This window comes from Scyliorhinus canicula, chromosome 8 (genome assembly GCF_902713615.1).
Source record: "Scyliorhinus canicula chromosome 8, sScyCan1.1, whole genome shotgun sequence".
Taxonomy (NCBI): domain Eukaryota; kingdom Metazoa; phylum Chordata; class Chondrichthyes; order Carcharhiniformes; family Scyliorhinidae; genus Scyliorhinus; species Scyliorhinus canicula.
Genome location: NC_052153.1, coordinates 151,438,285 through 151,460,275, shown reverse-complemented (window position 1 = coordinate 151,460,275; position 21,991 = coordinate 151,438,285). Strand labels below are relative to the sequence as shown.

The 21,991-nt window shown below is 41.3% G+C and overlaps 1 protein-coding gene across 15 annotated transcripts in view; it reads right to left on the bottom strand.

Moving 5' to 3' along the window:
- Window positions 1-21,991, bottom strand: part of fcho2 (FCH and mu domain containing endocytic adaptor 2) — a 261,675-nt gene that overhangs the window by 68,329 nt on the left and 171,355 nt on the right. For 4 of the 15 annotated variants that reach the window (XM_038805432.1, XM_038805435.1, XM_038805438.1 and 1 more), the window contains 6 exons: window positions 19,592-20,071; window positions 16,273-16,388; window positions 11,548-11,571; window positions 9,119-9,248; window positions 1,501-1,518; window positions 979-1,038 (listed from right to left, as the gene is read on the bottom strand). In XM_038805432.1, the coding sequence (XP_038661360.1) occupies window positions 979-1,038; window positions 1,501-1,518; window positions 9,119-9,248; window positions 11,548-11,571; window positions 16,273-16,388; window positions 19,592-20,071 (828 nt within the window). The remainder of the gene's footprint in view (window positions 1-978; window positions 1,039-1,500; window positions 1,519-9,118; window positions 9,249-11,547; window positions 11,572-16,272; window positions 16,389-19,591; window positions 20,072-21,991) is intronic. The other 11 variants (XM_038805441.1, XM_038805442.1, XM_038805443.1 and 8 more) reach the window with 9 other exon arrangements.

Genomic DNA, 21,991 nt, shown 5'->3' with positions numbered 1-21,991 from the left:
GGCCTCCGTTGGCCTGTGCAACCTCCCGGGTGCCGTTCCACCTCGTACATATTTGTGTGGACCAGCACTGAGTGGCGCCTGGCTGGGGTCTCCCTGGGGAGACCAGTAGATGCCGGGAGCCGGATAGATCCGGGTCAGCATGCCTAAATGGGTTTCACACCCACTTAGGCATGCAAGGCTTTGTCCTGCCTATTGTGGGCAGGGTCCTGATCGCGACACCTCGAGGCCTGGATCAACCTTGTAGAGGCTGGTTTAGCACTGTGGGCTAAATAGCTGGCATGTAATGCAGAACAACTCCAGCATCAAGAGTTCAATTTCCGTACCAGCCTCCATGAACAGGCGCTGGAATGTGGTGACTAGGGGCTTTTCAGTTTACTTGTGGCAATAAGCAATTATTATTATTATTATTAGAGCATACCGGCTATTGGGAAGCCCTGATGAGACGTCTCCCGAGATCTACCAATTTGGGTGTAATGCAGCCGGTAGATTGCGCCCAATATATCTTACTGCTGGTAGAGAACAGATGATTCTCTTTGTACCGTAGCACAGTGGTTAGCACTGTTGCTTCACAGTATGAGGGACCACGGTTCGATTCTCGGTTTGGGTCACTGCCTGTGCGGAGTCTGCACGTTCTCCCTGTGTCTGCGTGGGTTTCCTCCCAAAGTCCTGTTTGTTAGGTGAATAGGACATTTGGAATTCTCCCTTGGTGTACCCGAACAAGCGCCAGAGTGTGGCGACTAGGGGATTTTCACAGTAACTTTATTGCAGTGTAAATGTAATCGTACTTGTGACACTAATAAAAATTAATAATAAAAATTATTAAGATCTTGTACAAATGCTGATAGCCAATGCGGCCAATTATAGCTATAATTTATTCTAACAGTTCACAACTGATATCTAGTAAAAAGTATAACCATGTTGCAATAATGGGATTGATGCCTTTAAAAAATGGTTTCAAGTTTCCACCAATTACAGTACCTGCAGGTGTCTCACTGCGCCTCTCAAATGAAGGAAGTTTTCTAGTGAATACATCACCATCTGGTACAATAAACACACAAACATCGGGACAAAGACCAAAAACAGTGACCAGATATTAAAGCTAAGGTCTCATGCAGAGAGATGCTAAATTCTCTAATTTTTAATTGTGCAAAACTCAAATATCAAGTTTTCGGACAATAAGATCAGGTTTCTATTGACATACTGATTTATAAAGTACATTTATAAATGTAACAGGATTTCATTTTAGTTCTAAGTATATATAAAATCTCTGTCACTGTAGCTACCATCAAAATATGAAGAACTATTAGGAGCAGTAGCAATTTCGCACAATTAAAACACCATTTTAGCAAGCTTTTGGACAGGCATTACATATTTGAGAAGAACGCTCAGCAAAAAAAATCATGCCGTCAATTACAAATGCACCACAATTTATACCATGTGTATAAGAACTAGCAGTTGCAATTTTTCGACTTTCTAAAGCTTCAGTTCATGTGCATTTACCTCTGCTGCAAAATCTGGCTGAAAGGCCAAACCACATATTCCAAGATAGCACCAAATTTAAAAGAATTAAAGGGAATTAAAAGTTGATTGTGTGAATTAAACTAAAGCTATCTTTAATAAGAACATTTTCCTTTGTTCCCATAACAATTATTTTGAATGCAAATAAAATCTAGATTAGACAACTGAATACTTTAAAATACAATCAGCAAATTAAGGGGCTGGATTCTCCACAGCTCTGCACCAAAATCACGTTTGGCACAGGGGCGGAGAATGGCCGTTTACGAGGAAATCGGGACCGGCGCTGCTGAATCGATTCTCTGGTTCCTGGAGAATCACTCGGGCGCGATCTACGTGGCATGGCTAGGGGGCCATTGACAGAGGCCCCCTCCGTGCAAAACTGGCCGAGTTCCCGATGGTGTGATTCTAACCACGTATCAGCCGTCAGGAACCTCGGATGGCGGCTGCGGGCTTGGTCTGCGGCACCCGGGTTTTTTTTGGGGGGGGGGGGGGGCTCATGGATTGCCAGGGGAGATCTCGGGGTGGCCTACATTTTGGGATGGCGGTCGTCAGTCAGAGTCCACCATTGTGCAAGGCGCTGCCTCTGCAGGCCGCCGCCGTGCGCATGCGTGGATCCCGACCAGAAGTGTGGGGCCCCGTATCCGCAGCCAGAGCTGCGAGGTGCACTCTGGGGCCCAGCCCCTTGCAGGTAAGAGAATCACTCAGGACTTTCTTAAGGAAAGTCAAGAATGAAACGGCAGCATTTTTACACTTGCGTGTGGACCCAGCCCCATTTTTGGAGAATCCAGCCCAAGGTCTGTATAAAATATTCCAGGGAGGTCTGTGGCAGTGGTGACATTCCTGCCTCTAAGCAGAAGCTCTGACTTTGAGTGCCACTCCAGGTCCTGATAGCCAAAGAAAGGTACATTCATTTTTTTTCTTCTTATAAATTTAGAGTACCCAATTATTTTTTCCTAGTAAGTGGCAATTTAGCATGGCCAATTCATCCAACCTGCACATCTTTTGGGTTGTGGGAGAGAAACCCACACAGACACGGGATGAATGTACAAATGCCACACAGACAGTGACCCAGGCCGGAGTTCAAACCCGGGTCCTCAGTGCTGTAGTACCAGTGCTAACCACTGCACCATGTGCCGCCCTAGAAGATACAATCACAACGTGGCCAAACAGGTTGATTATGAACTTGTAAATCCTTCCAACATATGTCAATGGCAGGGGGTAAGGGGATAGATTCACGGTCGGCCACATGATGGAAAGAAATTATGGACGGCACGGTGACACAGTGGTTACCACTGCTACCTCATATGCCAGGGACCTTGGTTCAACTCCACCTTGCCTGTGGAGTTTGTACATTCTCCCCATGTCTGTGTGGGTTTCCTCTGGGTTCCAGTTTCCTCCCACAGTCCAAAGATGTGCAGGTTAGGTGGATTGGCCATGCTAAATTACCGCTTAGTGTCCAAAGGATAGGTGGAGTTATGCAGTTACAAACATAGGGCAGGGAACTGGGCCAAGGTAGGGTGCACTTTCAGAGGGTTGGTGCAGACTTGATGGGCCGAACGGTCTCCTTCTGCACTGCAAGAATTCTATGAAATTGGACCCTCTACCATCACTATACATAGTTCCAGACTGCAACAGGCATATAAAAGTGTATTTTGCCACAGCAACTCAGACTCCTTGGGAGACTGACTGGCCAGCTGGCTGGACAGCCAGTGTGGATCAGGTTTGATACAGGTTCGATACAACTGGGATGTGTTCAGTACCTTCCTCCTTACCCTACCCATGGTGAGATCGCAGTGCTGTGGGTCCAACCAGCTTTTGAGCAGAGAACCCAGGAAGAACTTATTCCACAAAAACCTATTTAGTTTATCAGTATATTCATAAAATCAGATACACAACCAAAATAGGCTATATGCTCAATAACTTTCTCAAAATCCCTCATAATCCAGCACTAGATGCAGTAGTTAACAAACCAGGGCCTACATTAACAAAGTTCATAATCATCATTACAGAAAAACACATGCAATGCAAAATAAACAAAACACTGACTTTTGGCAGGAAATAGTTAGTTAAAAATGAAGTTAAAATGGAAGTATGGGCTAAAAATAAGAAAAGTTGCGTCTACATTTTACTCCATTTTCTAAAAATTGGGCAACTTCCATAGTTAGAGTGACCTGACCAATGGTCATTGCATTAACAGCAGCAACGATTCACCGGTTGAGCTGAAAGTTGGAGACAACGGCGTTGGAAGAAATCACTCCCTAATTAGTTTCTATCTCTTCCTGCACATGTAGGATGACAATGATTTTTTTTTTTTAAATTTAGATTAGCCAATTATTTTTTCTAATTAAGGGGCAATTTAGCGTGGCCAATCCACCTACTCTGCACATTTTTGGGCTGACGGGGGCGAAACCCACGCAGACACGGGGAGAATGTGCAAACTCCACACGGACAGTGACCCAGAGCCGGGATCGAACCTGGGACCTCAGCGCCGTGAGGCGGTTGTGCTAACCACTAGGCCACCGTGCTGCCCTAGGATGACAATGATGAAGCATTCCGTTAACCCCAAAGCAAACATGATTTAAAAAAAAAATAAATTTAGAATACCCAATTCATTTTCTCCAATTAAGGGTCAATTTAATGTGGCCAATTGACCTACCCTGCACATCTTTGGGTTGTGGGGGCGAAACCCACGCAGACACGGGGAGAATATGCAAACTCCACACGGACAGTGAACCAGAGCCGGGACCTCGGAGCCGTGAGGCAGCAGGCTAACCCACTGCGCCACCGTGCTGCCCCAAAGCAAACATGATTGTAAGCAAGATAGAGATTTGGAATTTGCCAATTTGAGAGAATTTTCTACAATGAAGGCTCTTACTATCCATTCTGGGCTTCATACCACTGTGTAATTTATTAATGCCACACAGAAGTGAACTTTCATCTGTGCAAGAAAAAAAACTTCACTCTTCCAGTTATCTGCCAAGTTTGATTGCATAATGGGAAAAGTGTTTCCAAGTGCACAATTCAGTTCTAAAGTCACGTGCAAAGTTCTTTCATCATTTGAATGTATGACTGCAATCAGTGTGGGCAGAATTTGGGGGGGAAAAGCAATCAAAATTAAAATCTTAATCATTTAGCATTTTCTACTTATTGAGTAGAGCCATTAATTCTTGTGGGGAGAATATTTGGAGGTGTGTTATTAGATCACATACACATGTAGCTTGCTGTAGCAGTAGCCAGAATGTTGAGGCAGCAGAGGTCCCACCTCCAGGGGCCTCCTTTTTTGGCCATTCAGTGCCCAAAAATGCCTCAAGAGCCCTCTGGGAAACTGCAGAGTGGGTTACCATACACGGGCATGTTGTTTCCCAATTATTTTGCCAGCATTAACAGTATAGGACCTGGTGACAAAACCTGGGGATAGTTTCTCTAAAGCATTAAATTGCTTCAATTTATATAGAAATTGGTTTTGAGACTTTGAAAGCATTATTTCTTTTTCTTTCGGATGAGATTTTAAACTGTTACACTTCTCATTTGAACTAAAATATTCCATGTCACTTTTCCAGGAAAAAAAACAAGTTTCTCTGGATAATATATTCTAAAACAGAATGTCTAATCGCTTATCATGTTGGTTGTAGAAACTAGCTGTGCTATAGAACATAGAACAGTACAGCACAGAACAGGCCCTTCGGCCCTCGATGTTGTGCCGAGCAATGATCACCCTACTCATACCCACGTATCCACCCTATACCCATAACCCAACAACCCCCCCCCCTTAACCTTACTTTTTAGGATACTACGGGCAATTTAGCATGGCCAATCCACCTAACCCGCACATCTTTGGACTGTGGGAGGAAACCGGAGCACCCGGAGGAAACCCACGCACACACGGGGAGGACGTGCAGACTCCGCACAGACAGTGACCCAGCCGGGAATCGAACCTGGGACCCTGGAGCTGTGAAGCATTTATGCTAACCACCATGCTACCGTGCTGCCCTTTTTAATAGACTTTACAGTGCAGAAGGAGGCGATTCGGCCCATCAAGCCTGCACCGGCTCTTGGAAAGAGCACCCTACCCAAGGTCAACACCTCCACCGCTATGTTTTTTTTGTTCTTTTATGGGATGTGGTGTTGCTGGCTGGCCCAGCATTTACTGCTCATCACGAAATGCTCTGGAGGGGGCATTAAAGAGTCAACCACACTGCTATTGATCTGAAGTCACATGTAGACCAGACCAGGTAAGGGTGGCAGCTTTCCTTCCGTAAGGGACATTAATGAAGGGTTTCAATGATTTCATGGTCATTATTAAACTTTTAATTCCAGATTTTTCTTTGCTGCAGTGGGATTCAAACCTAGGTCTTCAGAACATTGACTAATCCTGGTCCACTGATAATACCACTATGCCAATGCTTCCCAATATTACATGAATGACCACAATTCAAAAGTACATAACTGGATAGAAATGCTTTGGAACAACGTGAGGCTGTGAAGAGTGCCAAGCTTTCTTTCTTCTATTCAGTAGAAATTAAAAAGAAAACTTACTAATGTATACTAGATATTATACAAGTTATAAGAACTTATCTCATATTAGACAAGTTATTTGAAGCATTTCTCTTATAGCTGCTGTAAATGAATATTTTTGAGAGAGTTGAGTTTTTACAGATTATGGGGAGAATTGCCCACAGGCCTCATCATAAGCATTATTATGCCAGTACAGAATTCCAAGCACTTTATAAATGCTTGTTAAAATGTGGCTTGTTAAAATGTGATGTGTTATTTGCAACGGCATTATCAATAAGAAATTAAAGTTTAAATAAACTTTCCTGTTACAAAATTATAACCATAGAATGCAAACTTTCTCTCGTTCTTGTGATGCAAAACGATATAGCAAAACCCAGCAGGCACAATAATTAGCATAGAGAAAATACCAGATATATGAGCTTCAACTCCAAAATTCATACGGAAAACCTCAGCAACTGAGGAAAAATAAATGAAGAAACACAAGTGTATGGACAAACTTACAAATAATCTAAATTTGAAGCATTTCCAATGATCTCATATATTGTCACAGTTAGAAAAATCATAACTGCCCGGCATTACTAATACTCTTTGATATTATAATTACTTCCCTCTTGCACTAAGAAAACCTTTGTTACTGCGCTATTCATTTTGGTTCTGTCACTTTATGTTACAGTATTTATTTTTCAGCTATCCAGATTCCAATTGAGTATCAAGCAATTAAAATCCCAATGGGGAGACTTAATTTTAGAAGAATAGGTTTAAAACTGCTTGCCAAATGCAAAGTATAAGTTTGAAAGCACAGTATACAAATATATTAACTGAATCAAGTTACAAGAATATTATGTGCCATCTACACAATCAAAATTACTAGTGACTGCTAGTCCATCCTCCCAATAAGGGGGGTGCACCTCTTGAAGCAGGAATGAAATAGAACAATGTGGATGTTTCAATTTATTGCTAATGCAGGACATTGAAAGTTAGCATCAAATTTCACATTACATAATAGGTCACAATCCAAAGTATTGAGACACCAGCAATAAAGCTTGCTCCATCATCGCCTCTCTCGACTGACTTACAAATATATGTCAAAGATTGAGCACTTTGAGTCAATGCCCGCTTTTAGACTTGCAGTTCTCAACAGTCTGAAAAATCAATATTCAGATGTGAACTACAACCAATTCAAGGCCAATTTTCTGGAAGTTGATTTAATCTTCAAAATTCATAACAACGCTAACATCTGAGAAAAAGGTGTTTATAAACAGTCGCTTGGTAGTACAGAATTTGAATACTTCTGAAAAAGGACACATGTTGCAAAGCTTTTTGTCTTGCCTTCATCAGGACAAATGCAAGAATGCAATATTTCAAATTATCACTATAATGTATACTATAGGAGAAACGGGTGCTGGTTGGTTGGCAAATCGAGTCTGATTGCTTGAGGTGCTGCCATGGAGAAAGCAACGGGGAGCAATTGGCTCCCCAAGCTTCTGGGTAATTCAAAAAGTGCGCAAGGCTTGAACAAATTACTTTTGTTTGCAGAGTACAGGCCCCTGTTCATAAATGTATGTTGCTTCTGGCGAGCATACATGAGCCACATTATGAGCTTGACTAATTAAGTTAAATTGGTTAATGTAGCTATTAGCACACTCAGAATTTTCAGCAAGTGCAGTTCAATCATGGAATCACACAAAATGGATGATGTTTTGTCTTTGGTTTTGCAAGCATGGGCTGGTTTAGTATAGTCTGTACTTTGCCTATTACGAACACCCGAAAGAATATATTGTTCAACTCAATCAGCCAGTTGTTGGGACTTATGGCCTATGTACCTGGCATCACAGGAACCAAAATTCATACAGGACATTGTTCAATTGTGTGACAGACAGAATATCATTTGTACTGTTAGCAGCATCATAGTAGTAGGGCGACACGGTAGCACAGTGGTTAGCACTGCTGCTTTACAGCACCAAGGACCCAGGTTCAATTTTCGGCTTGGGTCACTATCTGTGTGGAGTCTGCACGTTCTCCCGTGTCTGCGTGGGTTTCCTCCGGGTGCTCTGGTTTCCTCCCACAAGTCCTGAAAGACCTGCTTGTTAGGGGAATTGGATATTCTGAATTCTCCCTCAATGTACTCGAAAAAGCGCCGGAGTGTGACGACTAGGGGATTTTAACATAACTTCATTTCTTTGTGGCACCAATAAAGATTATCATAGTAGAAAATAATATTTGTGTCACAACTGTATAGTATCAATGTAAACCTGCTGGCTTAACCTGTTGTTGAAATCTTTAAAATACCTTGCCTTTCCAGAGCAATTTCATGTACATTCAGCACTTTTCAGGTCAGGAAGTGAAGGCCTTTGGCCCATTTGGGAGTTTGCACGGTAAACAGCAAATAATAATCTAACCAGGATAGCCTTTTTCCTTCAAGATTTCTTTGGTGCTCTATATTTCTGTGACAGGCTTGCAAGGTGAGTAAATGGTTTGGGCCCTATTTATGATTGCTGATGGCGCCCATCTTATAGTGCGTGGATCTATACAAATTCCAACACATACACTGATCGAACCCAAGTCCTCAGCCACCGTGCCGCCCTAGTACTAATTTATGTAAATCTCTCCGAGATATACATGAACACATAAAAATGCATGGTACATTGTTAGAAATATTTTTTATGAATTATCACAAGTCATCTATATCCCAAAAGCTAGAAGCAGAATTACAAACGGACTGTAAGACCATTTGGTGTCGATTAAAATCACATTTGCCCACAACTTAAGAATTCAACTGATTTTTGGGCTGGAAAGTGATTTATAGGCAACCTTTCTTTAATGCAAACAAAATATATGTTTTGATAGCTATGAATAGATCCATAAATTGAATAGTTATCAAACTGGCTATACAAAGCTATGCAAGACTGCCATTATCATATATTTTTAAACATATCAATTCTAAATGAAATTGTGATGTCTATTGTTGCTAATGTTCACAGCAAGTAGGACGAGAGTCAATGCATCAGGCCAATTTGTTTATTGAGTCATATTACATTGACAGCTAACAGAATTTAAACCCAAATGCCTTCTAACATGTACCTACCAATGGTTGGCGTTGTTGCTGTACTTAAAGAAGCCGAGGAGCCAATTGACGATGTACTTTCTGCACGTGCCAGTGGAGCTACAGGAGGTGGACTGGTAGATGATACTGATGTAGGACTGAATGATCTGGACTGGAAAAAAAAACAGCATTAATACAGTTTGCTCATGTAAAAAGTTTGTAACTAAATATAAATCATTGTGCAATATATTGGTAAGGTTCCAACCTGAACTCAGACACCAGATGGCAAAGTTGTAGTATACTATAGAGTAAACTGAGTAATTCAGCATAAAGACAAAAACAGATCATTAGAGAAATCCTGCCAACTTGAAAATGTGAATAAAAAAACAAAAATATAATTTTCTTAGTTTCATCAATGAACAATTTGATATTTGAGTTAGAATACAAAATATATTGTATTGTTGAACCTCAAATTATTTGCATTTCTCAAAAGAAATTATGGACGTAATTTCCGCACCGGGCTGTGCCTGGTGCCAATCCCCATGTGCTGAGAGCATCGTGGGAGAGACCCAAAATGGGATTTGCACTGAGCACAAAAAGTCACCAAACCCACGACTCCCAGCGTGGTAATGATAGTCAAATGAGCCATAAGTCATCTAAATATGCGTGGGCAGGTTAAGGCCACATTCTCCCGGCTTCTGGGAGTCACCGCCACACTGGCGAGGCCTCACCGGGCCCTGATTAGTGCTGGTCTCCATAAGCGGAGATTAAGCATGATATTCGAAAGCCTCTGATTTTAAATGCCCATTCTGGTGTTCAACTATCTTCATAATCTCACTCACCTCCAAACTCCACTAGCCTAAAACCCTGCATTCTCATAATCCTTAGCTTTGGTATGCTGTGTGCTCACATAGTCTTTTGTCATACTCTCTGATATTAACTCATTAGATCTTCCACCACACTCCCCATCTTTAACTGCCTCCTTAATACATACTGTGTTGACATCTCAATGGGCTGAATTTTAACTTTAAAAAATGGGCGGGTTTGGGGTAAGCAGAAATCGTTCTTCCGACACAAACTTGATTCCAATCCATCTATTTCTGGCTTTAATTGGGTGGGGAAAAAGAAAGCCTCACACCGATCGCCCCCTCCTTCCTCCAACCCCACACCGATCAACCCTCCCTTTTCTTTCACCAACCCCCCCCCCCCCCCCCCCCTTCCTCCAACCGATCGCTTTGGAGCGAAACACTTAACAAATTAGACTCAATCAAACGGACAGATCCTCTACTCATAAAAGTACAAGTAAATCCCTACCCCCACACCCCCTCTAATCAATAATTCAGTGACACAGTGTACAGTTCAAGTTTCGCGGTGTGCAGGGAATCTTGAATTATAAGTTCCTTGACCAATCCACTCCCTGAAGCTCAGGTAAATAACAATTCTGCCCAAATCTCATGGTTTAGGATCATTTATTTCTCTGATCCTACTGCTGTGAATTGCCTTGGGAATGTCGTAGGAGTTGTGGTTTCAGTATTTAGCTTGTTAATGGAAGATAAATGGGCAAAAAATAATGAAAAGTAGAATTATATTCACAAGTGTTTGGTATGTAGGATAAAAGCAAAAAATGTGAAACAAGACAATTTCTGGATTTGACTACTTTAATTGAAGGGTGATCTAATCAAGGTATTTAAAATGTGAAAAGGATTTCAACGGGAAGATACAGCAAAACCATTTCTTCTGATTTGGAAGCAAGAGGATATAATCTTAAAATTTGACCAAGATCATTTAGAATAAAAGTCAGGAAACACTTTCACACAAAGGGTAGTTTAAATCTTGAGTTCTTTTCCGTGAAACGTTGTAGATATTGGAACAAGTGGAGGTTTCCAGACTGAGATCGACATTTATTTATCAGGCAAGGGCTACAAAGATATGGAGCTAAGGTGGGTCAATGAAGTACATGTGTAGAACAGCCATGATCTAACGAAATGGCAGAGCAGGCAGGAAAGGCTGCATAGCCTCTTCCTATTTTTAATTGGAATGTAAAGATATTTAAGTGCTTTTGAGGCCTCATGTAGTAGAGAAAAAAGTTAACTATCTGGTCTACAAGTTGGCTGGATGATAATATTCTAAATAGTATCTTCTCTTACCGAACTAAATAGGTCAATTCCAAATTCTCTAGCCAAATACAAAGTGACTTGTTAATTTTAAATGAACCAAGCAACAAAACAGATTCCTATACAAAGCTTTTCTCTGCTAAGAGAAAAGAGTGGATCTGTGCCATCACCCCTTGGAAATATCAGGAACTTTCAGTAGCCTCCCTCGCTGTGGCAAACATGTGGCCTTCTCCACAGCTGTTCCATATTTAAGTCAAGAAATTCATTGTGGGAATTCTTACATGCAAACCCACACAATCACAGCACACTAAAAAGCAACTGACATGCCCTACAAACCGGTTAAAGTAGATAATGCACCTGGACTTTGTAGAATTGATAATCCTGAATGCATGTTAATTAAAAGAAATGGGGATAATATTATTATTACACAACATAGTGGACAGGCAGATTTGAAAACACCTAATACAAGATAATCAAGAGGAGGGATTTACCCAAAGCATAAACTTGCATTAATTTAACATCTCACCATGTCGCTCAGAAATGTTGTAAAATATTTCACACAAATGATGCACTCTGAAGTGAGTGGCTGTGCTGGAGGCACATATAGTTGTGGTTTTGTGCACAGCATATTCTAGGAGAGTAATGAAATGGCTAACAATATATGATTTTTGCTGTTGGTTGAAATAATGTGAACCAACTGAACTTTATTTTTCTTTGAATAAGAACATAAGAACTTGGAGCAGGAGTAGGCCATCTGGCCCCTCGAGCCTGCTCCGCCATTCAATGAGATCATGGCTGATCTTTTTTGGACTCAGCTCCATTTTTCGGCCTTAATACCTTTATTCTTCAAAAAACTATCTATCTTTATCTTAAAAACTTTTAATGAAGGAGCCTCAACTGCTTCACTGGGCAATGAATTCCATAGATTCACAACCCTTTGGGTGAAGAAGTTCCTCCTAAACTCAGTCCTAAACATACTTCCCCTTATTTTGAGGCTATGACCCCTAGTTCTGCTTTCACCCGCCAGTGGAAACAACCTGCCCGCATCTCTCCCATCTATTCCCTTCAGAATGTTATATGTTATACTCTTTGCTTTCTATTAATTAACCAATCCTCTATCCATGCTACTACTTTACCTTTAATGCCATGCATCTTTATCTTCTGCAGCAATCTTTTGTGTGGCACCTTGTCAAAATAGAATTTACAGTGCAGAAGGAGGCCATTCGGCCCATCGAGTCTGCACCGGCTCTTGGAAAGAGCACCCTACCCAAGGTCAACACCTCCCCCTATCCCCATAACCCAGTAACCCCACCCAACACTAAGGGCAATTTTGGACACTAAGGGCAATTTATCATGGCCAATCCACCTAACCTGTACATCTTTATGACTGTGGGAGGAAACCGGAGCACTCGCAGGAAACCCACGCACACACGGGGAGGATGTGCAGACTCCACACAGACAGTGACTCAAGTCGGAATCGAACCTGGGACCCTGGAGCTGTCAAGCGATTGTGCTCTCCACAATGCTACCGTGCTGCCCCGTTGTCCCTCCCCACTTCTTAACTTCCTCTCGACCTCTTGTGTTCCTTCAACCTTATTCCATATACTACGAGCATTCAGGCAAAGTACACTTATGTTGGCTTTTATACTTTTGTTTTGAATCTTAACACCTTGATCAATAACCTCTCCTAAGTTATTTTTCCTCTAAACATTTCTCCTAATTTTCCTTGTCGTTGAACCCATATCTTCATGTAACAACCTGCCGCGCCGCTTTCCATTTATGTTTTTACTTCCCGTTTTAATCCTTTTGGTATTACTGGGCCTATTCACTGAGCTTCCCTCAGTACTGTCGCCCTTTTTGATTTTTGACTATGGTTTCTCTGCCTCACACTTTCCCCCTCACTGACTTTTGTTTTACTACCTTCCGACTTGCTGCATCGTTTCCCATCTCCCTGCCACATTAGTTTACACACTCCCCAACCGCTCTAGCAAATAGCCCCCCCTAGGACATGAGTTCCAGTCCTGCCCAGGTGTAACCCGTCCAATTTGTATAGGTCCCATCTCCCCCAGAACCGTTCCCAATGCCCCTGGAATCTGAAACCCTCCCCCTGACACCACCCCTTCAGGCACTCCATGGAATAATTCCATGGAACAAGCAAATGTGACTTCAGTTTAATTTTCATCGAAAGATAGCACCTGCAACATCAACACCTCTACTTTAAAATTCTGATTCGCCTGTTCCAATTTCTCTAGGGAATTGTCCCTCCCGACTTCTTAACTTCCTCTCGACCTCTTGTGTTCCTTCAACTCAGGACTGTTGTGTATCCCTCACTTCATTCAGCCATTTAGGGCCTAAGCTCTGAATTCATCCCCAACACAAAACTCTCTCTCTATCCTTCTTTAAGACACCCTTAATATCTCTTTCTTTGCGTAAGCTATGAGGCACTTATTCTACTATCTCTTTCTTAGCTGAGACACTTTTTTGTTTGAATATGTTCCTGTGAAGCATATTAAAGTTCATTACATTAAATGGCAACATAAATGCAAGTTGTGCTGTTACGATGAAATTAAGTTTCATCTTTTTCTTCTTTCTTGTCCCAGCAAAAATAGACTTGTCATTTTCTTGACTTCATTAGATATTTTTCTGAAGCAACTTAATCCCTTCTGAAAATAGAGATGAAAACTAACTAGATGTTCATAATCAAATAGGTTTGTCAGCTGTCTTTTCAATTCTTTCCCGAATTAACTTCCCTTTTTTAAGTTTTGAAATTTCATGGATCAGGATGTCAATGCATAATCTCTCCAAACAATGGGCTGAATTCTCTGTCGTCAGGATTCTCTGTTTTGCTGGCAGCCCGGGGGGTCGCGGCAGCGAGGGACTGCCCCACAATGGAAACCCCATTGACCTGACAGCGAAACGGAGAATCCCGACGGCATTCCGCACCAGAAATCTGATACGGCGGGACGGATAAACCCACCCAATAAGTTTCTTCTGCGACCATTAACAAATTGAGTTGTCTGACAAACATCACTCAACTATTCGCATCAGAGAAAGATATGCTGCTCTGCTGTACTTTGTTTGCACAAACAATTTGGTTTAGTTGCAACTTTTAATTAAAATAAAATATTTCTATGCATGTAAGACAGCAAAATTACTTGTAGCAAATATGCACAGGAAAGAAAATGCAGCACTGGCATAAAAATGTAATTTTGTTTTCTTTAAAGTTTGGCTATCTAACAGCTTGGTGCTGTTTTGTTAAGAACTGCAAACATTAATTTGGGCAGAAAAGTTATGTAGGAATAATTTAATAAACTTGTATTTAATAAGAATAATCTATTATTGTTGCAAGTAAGCAGACATTAACACTGCAATGAAGTTACTGTGAAAAGCCCCAGTCGTCACGGGTACACGGAGGGAGAATTCATAACGTCCAATTCACCTAACAACACGTCTTTCAGGACTTGTGGGAGGAAACCAAAGCACCTGGAGGAAACCCACGCAAACACGGGGAGAACGTGCAGACTCCGTACAGATAGCGACCCAAGCCGGGAATCAAACCTGGGACCCTAGCGCTGTGAATCAGCAGTGCTAACCACTGTGCTACCATGCCAGTACAATTGCAATTTAAAAAGGTTAACTGGCGCCCCATATTACCGTAGCAATGAACTGCTCTGCACAAAACACTATATAACAATATAACTGCAGTTGATTTTAAAGTGCTGGTAATAATAAAAAAAACACTTTGCAGCAGCGTTTCAGGACACATCGTCAAGAATTCACCAACACTATCAACATTTATTTTGAAAATTCCTGAGGATTTTACTAAAATGATGTGCTACTCCATGAGAGCAAAGCATGAGACAAGGCAGAGAAGCACCAGATACTGCATAAGCGAGGGACAGAAGGGCGAGCTGGACTGTTTCCCTTCTGCAGGTACAAGATATCCCGTACCAGCCTCCCCGGACAGGCGCCGGAATGTGGCGACTAGGGGCTTTTTACAGTAACTTCATTGAAGCCTACTCGTGACAATAAGCGATTTTCATTTTAATTCATGCCCTCTGGGCCTCCTCCACCAGGACCTATATCGCTGTGTCTGATAACTGTGCTCCTTCTCTTTCAGTCCCTGAGCCATTATGAAACCTGCCACCCGGATCCACAAAGATTTATTTCCTATCAGTCTGTGTACGGGCTGATGTGTGCTTCAGCACCTCCAGGCAAGTTCAAATTATGGCAAAACAAATGGGATCAAAATTGCATCTTAAAACCAGTATAACCAAAACTGCCACCTAAAACCATATTTTTAAATAGGTGTGATTTATGTGCTGCTAAGATTCTATTTCTGCTAGCACATCATTTAGTGTCTATTTTCGCAAAAATAACCTGCAACTTTGCCTTTGTGCTCCCTCTTTACCTTTGTAACCCTCTATCTGTTGTCACTCTTTCATTGTAAGGTAAGATAAAGTTGCCATAGTCCCCGATCACCATAGGGATGGCTTTGAGGGGGAGAGCTGACTGGTGGCGATTTAACCTGAGGATCACCACATCTCAGGGACAAGGTTGAAAAGGCAAGGCCTTCATGAATAACCTCAGGCAGTTCAGGAATTGAACCTGCAGTGCAGGTTGTGCTCTGCACCACGAACCAGCTGGCGCCAAGTTAGCTAAACCAGCCCCATTGTATGTGGAGGTTGAATGAAGAAGAAATAGAACAGTACAGAGCCACTTTTATTTTGCAGTTACTTAACCTTCTTTACAAATATCTGAGAAATGTAACAGGTCAAACAAGCTATTTTCTCTCCCTACAGATGCTGCCAGACATGCTGAGATTTTCCAGCATTTTCTCTTTGGTTTCAGATTTCAGCATCCGCAGTAATTCCCTTTTATTAGGTCACAAAACTTTCTGTGCTGTGAAACTCTATGATTCTATATTCTGGTATCTGTATCAATACACGAGTTATCACAAAGTCAGCTTTAACAGAAACTTGTAAACATTACTTTTCATTAATTCCAAAATAAAAATACTTCGATAAGAATAATTATATCAGCAATAATGACTTGCAATATTTTTAAAAAAAAGGACCTTACTATTTCATTAATTCCACCCAGTTTTCCCGCCGAAAGCTTTGGTCTGGAAGCAGGACGTGGTGGTGGCACAATCATACTTGAATTAAGAGGAGTGGTAGGTCTTGCTGGGGGTGTTACTGAAAATGGAGGGGGTGATTGAGAGAAGCAAAAAATAAAATTGTGAGAAATACCCATTGACAAAATTACACAATTTTATATTTTCCAATTGTTGTTCCTACCATTTCTAAAGGATGCTTTCATATACAGTGAACAGGATTATGAAGAATGCTGCATAACAAAGCATTAATTTCACATTATACTTAAGCTTTAATCAAGTTTGATTTTCAAAATTTTTTTTAATCAAAAGGCTCTTCCGCTTAAGAGTAATGAGAACGCTCATGCCATGCGCATCAATGAAATTCAAAGCTAGTCTATAAAATTCATAGTTAATCACTATTAACGATAAACTTTATAATACAAAGTAGTAATCAAAAATATGTGTTCGCAAATGGACTGTCCATGACTCTCGTGTGAAATTTCAGAATTATCATGGTAACTTATCTTATTTTGCGGCACATAACAAGTTTAAAGAATCCCCCCCCCCCATCATGAAGTACCTACAATAATAATGCCCAGTTTCTGTCTTCAGGTTTGTATTGATTGGACAGTTTAAGTGGTGTCTGTTGGTGGGTTCATTTGGTGCCTACGGAGACACATGGGGATGGGGAGGACTGCAGCATATGCCAACAGTAAAAAGTCTTACAACACCAGGATAAAGTCCAACAGGTTTGTTTGGAATCACAAGCTTTCGGAGCGTAGCTCCTTCATCAGGTGAGTGCCAACAGTTCATGGCAGAGAACATGAAATGCTGAGGGAAGGGGAGCCCCATAACGAAGTTGCCCAGGTTGGAAAGATTGTTTCCGTGAGGGATGCTTGGGATGGAGATGGCATGGGAAGAAGGAAATGGCATGGGATGGATGGATAAGATTATGGAATTGGATAAGAATGGCAAATTGGCTGGGGCAATTATTTCTTACGACTAATTAATTGAAAGCTATTCTTTATGTTTTTTTTAATAAACATTTTATTGAAGTTTTTTTTGGCATTGTAACAGCAGCAATATAAACAATGTACATGAGACTATAAACATAGTGCAAATACCACCTCCCTCCCTAACTGGACCCACCATTAATTAACCCCCTAATCTACGCTAATTTAACCCTCCTCCTCCTCCCCCCTCTCTCTCCCCCCCCCCCCCCCCGCTGGTGATTCATTTTCTGCAAAGAAGTGGATGAATGGTTGCCACCTTCGGGCGAACCCCAACAGCGACCTTGATTTACTACAAGCAGAGAAAGCTAGCCATGTCCGATAGCCAGGTTTCCGACTTTGGGGGCTTTGAGTCCCTCCAAGCTAATAGAATCCGCCTCCGGGCTACCAGGGAAGCAAAGGCCAGAACATCTGCCTCTTTCTCCTCCTGGATTCCAGGATCTTGCAACACCCCTAAAATCGCCACCTGTGGACTCAGTGCCACCCTTGTTTTTAACACCGTGGACATGACATCAGCAGACCCCTGCCAAAATTCCCTAAGCTTTGGGCATGCCACTCTGGAAAGTATAAAAAAAGGCATGAGAATAATGGGTTATTCGTATGCAACCTGTAGCAACTGGTTGCAGACCAGCACAGGCCTAGGAATAAGAAACTAGAGTTTAAAATAATTTTAACACTTACTTTAAAAATTAAACAACATTCACCAAAAAACGCAGTTATCGAACTATAATTTTAACAAATGGGCAGCACTGAGGACTCGGGTTCAATGCATGTGGAGTTTGCACATTCTCCCTGTGTCTGCATGGGTCTCACAACCCAAAGATGTGCAGTGTAGGTGGATTAGCCACACTAAATTGGCCATTAATTGGAAAAAAAGAATTGGGTGCTCTCAATTTTTTTTTTACATATATAATTTTAACAAATGCTTCTTCCCGTAATGTAAGTTTCCTGTATTCCTGAACCACCCATTAAAAAGTGTGAACGAGTGCAACATGGATGCCCTCTCCTTTTCAAGAAATTGATAGTTATATTTACATTCAGCCGTATCATATCAAAACCTCTCGGGCACAGATTGTAGCCAGATGTGGCAACTTGGCCTAGCTTCTGATCAGCGCTTAATCAGATGGAACCTTCTTCAAATGAAACGTGGCACAATAAATTCCAGCTCACTATGCCTCCATGGTATAGCATTTATTTATTTTTAATATTCATGAGGCAAGTACAGCTTCTAATACCCAGTCAAATCCAGCCATTTTAGATGAGGCACAAAACAAATTGGACAATCTAAATTTATGATATACTTTAACCAAAATTTTGAAAGGAATGTGTTCTGCAGAACCAGCATTAGAGGTCCACTTTCAACGTCCAAACATCCTGGTCTGATGTGAATTGTACAGATGGTGTGAATTGAATGTCAGCATTCCTTAGAAAATGTGGCAGTGAGACAATCAAAATGCAGTTTGTGAATGACCCTTACAACTGATATAGAAAAATCTGAATCCCACCTTTCTTTCTGAATTTAAAACTTTATTCTAAAAGTTTTATATTTCTTTTATATTAAGAGTAAACTGACATGTTAATCTGTTGCCCCACCACTAACATATCTGCATTGCCTTACATTTCTTCCAGTACTTTAATGGTACTCAGGAGCGGCACAGTGGTTAGCACTGCTACCTCACGGTGGCAAGGACCTGGGTTCGATACCGGCCCCAGGTCACTGTCCGTGTGGAGTTTCCACAGTCTTCCCTTGTCTGCGTGGGACTCACCCCCACAACCCAAAAAGATATGCAAGGTATGTGAATTGGTCATGCTAAATTGGCCCTTAATTGGAAAAAAAAAGAATTGAATACTCTAAATTTAGAAAAAATATATAATGGCACTCAAACATAATGTGATTTTTGACTTCCAAGTTGTAAACTATTGGTTAGTTTAATGAGCTAACTTCCACTACAAACTCATGGTCTTTTTAAGACATCCATGGACATAATTTGGCCCGAAGTAACACCAATAAGGATTGATTGTTACAACTTGAATGCTGTCCTCAGAAATTCAGCCTTATTAGTTAGAAAATGTACAGTTTACACAGAAGTAGCTTGGCATAGTCAGTGCAATCACATATGTACAAGGCGAGTACATAGATGTATCATTTGGTCACCTAGAGAAAACTTTTTTGTTGGTTAAGAGGAATTTATCTCAGCTATTTCATTTGAAAATTCAATACTTTTAGTTGATGAAAGACATGTTCACAGTCAGAATATTAAGCACAGTGTTGTACAAATCATGCTTGCCATACCATTATTTAAACGAGTAACCATAGGTGTTAAACTAACATCCACTGGCTGAGCTTCAGAAAAGTGAAAGCGATCTGATCCAATGTCATTCTCTTCAATGGGTAATTTCTTGTTGCCCGTAAAATCACTCTGACGGTCACATTGGTCATCAAAAGTGCTGTTGGAAGTCGAGAACTGAAAAGAGGCCACAGGAGGATTGGAGTTTGGTGAAGTTTTAATTTGTGTTGGTTCCTTCAGCTCGGAGGTTACAGGATTCCTTGGACTTAGTTCATCATTAAATGAAATCCACTGGGTCCGTGACGTAGGAATATGAGAAGGGCCATTTAAGGCCTCTAGAATTGCGGCTACACTAAAACCTGAGCCAGGACTAGAACTCTTAGACTCACAGCTTGGCTGGTGCTTCACTGAAGTCTCATATTCTACACCCCATGGTGAAATAGGACTTGAGAAAGTAGAGCTCCCTTCATGCCATGTTAATTCAGCTAAAGGAAAAGGAAAAATTGAAAGCTTGGGAAAGATATGCATTAAAAAGGTGTGTAATATTAACTTAACCATATGCATGATTATTGTGAGGCCCTTTCACAACCGTATGACAAAATAATCTAAAAATGGGCTGCAGGGAATGTTGAATGAAATTCAGGACTAAACAATTTATGCAAGGCTTATAGGTGTATTTTTAAACTTAAACAAATGAATAAATTTAACAAAATCAAAGTATTAATTGCAGCACATCAAGCTGGGAATAGGTTTAGAAATCAACTGGTCAGTTATTCAATTTAAATAAATATTATGGTATTAAACTATTATTTCACACCTTTGGCAGTTAGCTAGCAGAACAATCACAGAGCAAAATACATTCCTTTAATGTTCAAAATACGAATCACAACAAACAACAGCAAGAAATGGTGGAATAACTTGAGAATGCATTAATAGAGTGAAAGTCAATAAATTAAACAAAAACGAACACCAGGGCTGTCCTCAGCATGTCATTATACTTCTAATATTACACCAGCAGACCACTTTTGAACTTGTTTTGCTGACATCAGTTGAAGTGTCAGATTATTTAAGTGCTGTCCAGAGAAGTTGGACCTCACTATAGCCAAAGATGTAGCACCATGTACCATTTTCAGCTTTCAAATTATTCATTCACCTGAATTTATAACTCCTAGAAAATCAAAATCTAAGTAAAAATTATGATCAAGTACCTCCTGAACACTATGAAAATTAACAGTTTAACAATGTGTGTGCTAAGTAGATAGAGTGTCTAAATGTTGTGCTTTTGATTGTTCTTCCATAATGGTTCTGCAACATTTTCCCGATTTGAATCAGTTAGCTTTTAGTTTCCCTCAAATACTGCACTGTGGGTTCACTTTAAATGTAAAGTGGATGACAATTCAGAATGTACATTTCAGAGTCAACTCGCCTAAAACTGCAAATTGGACAGTAAGAAATCAGAAGTATGTTCCCTTATGCTCAAGTTTTCTGTTTCCAACGTCCCTTTGTTTCTAATAATGTGTAATAATTAGAAATAACTTGCATAAGAAACAAATAAGCGTGGCTGGAAAATCCCACCGGCACAAAGGATCATAAAATTTCAGCCAATATTTTTTGTTACTATTGTAAACACTCAGTTATATTTAGTGACCAAAACAAAAAATTATGGGGGTGATCTACCAGCCCCTGCAGGCTTCCTGAAAGTCTTTACGCCTCGCGAATATACCCAAGTCCCGCAAAGCGTGAAAATCAGAATGACCAAACAGCGTGTGCCTAAGAAGGTTTTCAACCTACTTTGGCAAGCTTACCTGGGATCAAAGAACAAAGAAACGTACAGCACAGGAACAGGCCCTTCAGCCCTCCAAGCCTGTGCTGACAATGCTGCCCATCTAAACTAAAATCTTCTACATGGCATCCCCATCACATGGCAGGGACCCGGCCTCTTCTCTGCCCCCCCCCCCAAAAAAAAACACCCATGCAGGACACCCCCGGCCCGATTGCCAGCAGTGCCCATGCCAGCTGGCAGTGCCACCTGGGCTCCTTGGCAGTGCCAGGTTGCCACCCAGGTGGTACTGCTCAGGTTCCCAGATGGCACCTGCAGTGCCAGGATACCACCCTGCCCAAAGGACATGCACCTGGGGGCAACCCATCCACAGGGAAACCCCTACTAGTGCTGTTCTGTATGGACCCCGTTTGGGTGGACCAGTGTCGAACGGCTCTCACCCGAGGCGAAGGGACTATTTCCTAATTGTCTCGCTCTAATATGCAGATTTGTTAAAAAGTGATCCCACCCACAATCTTTGCAATTGTCATCGCAACGGCCTTGCATGCTGGGTAAATACCAGGAGTGGGGTCTCCCAACTTTTATCAGCCAAGCTGCGCTTTTCAATTGTTTTTGTTAACTATGG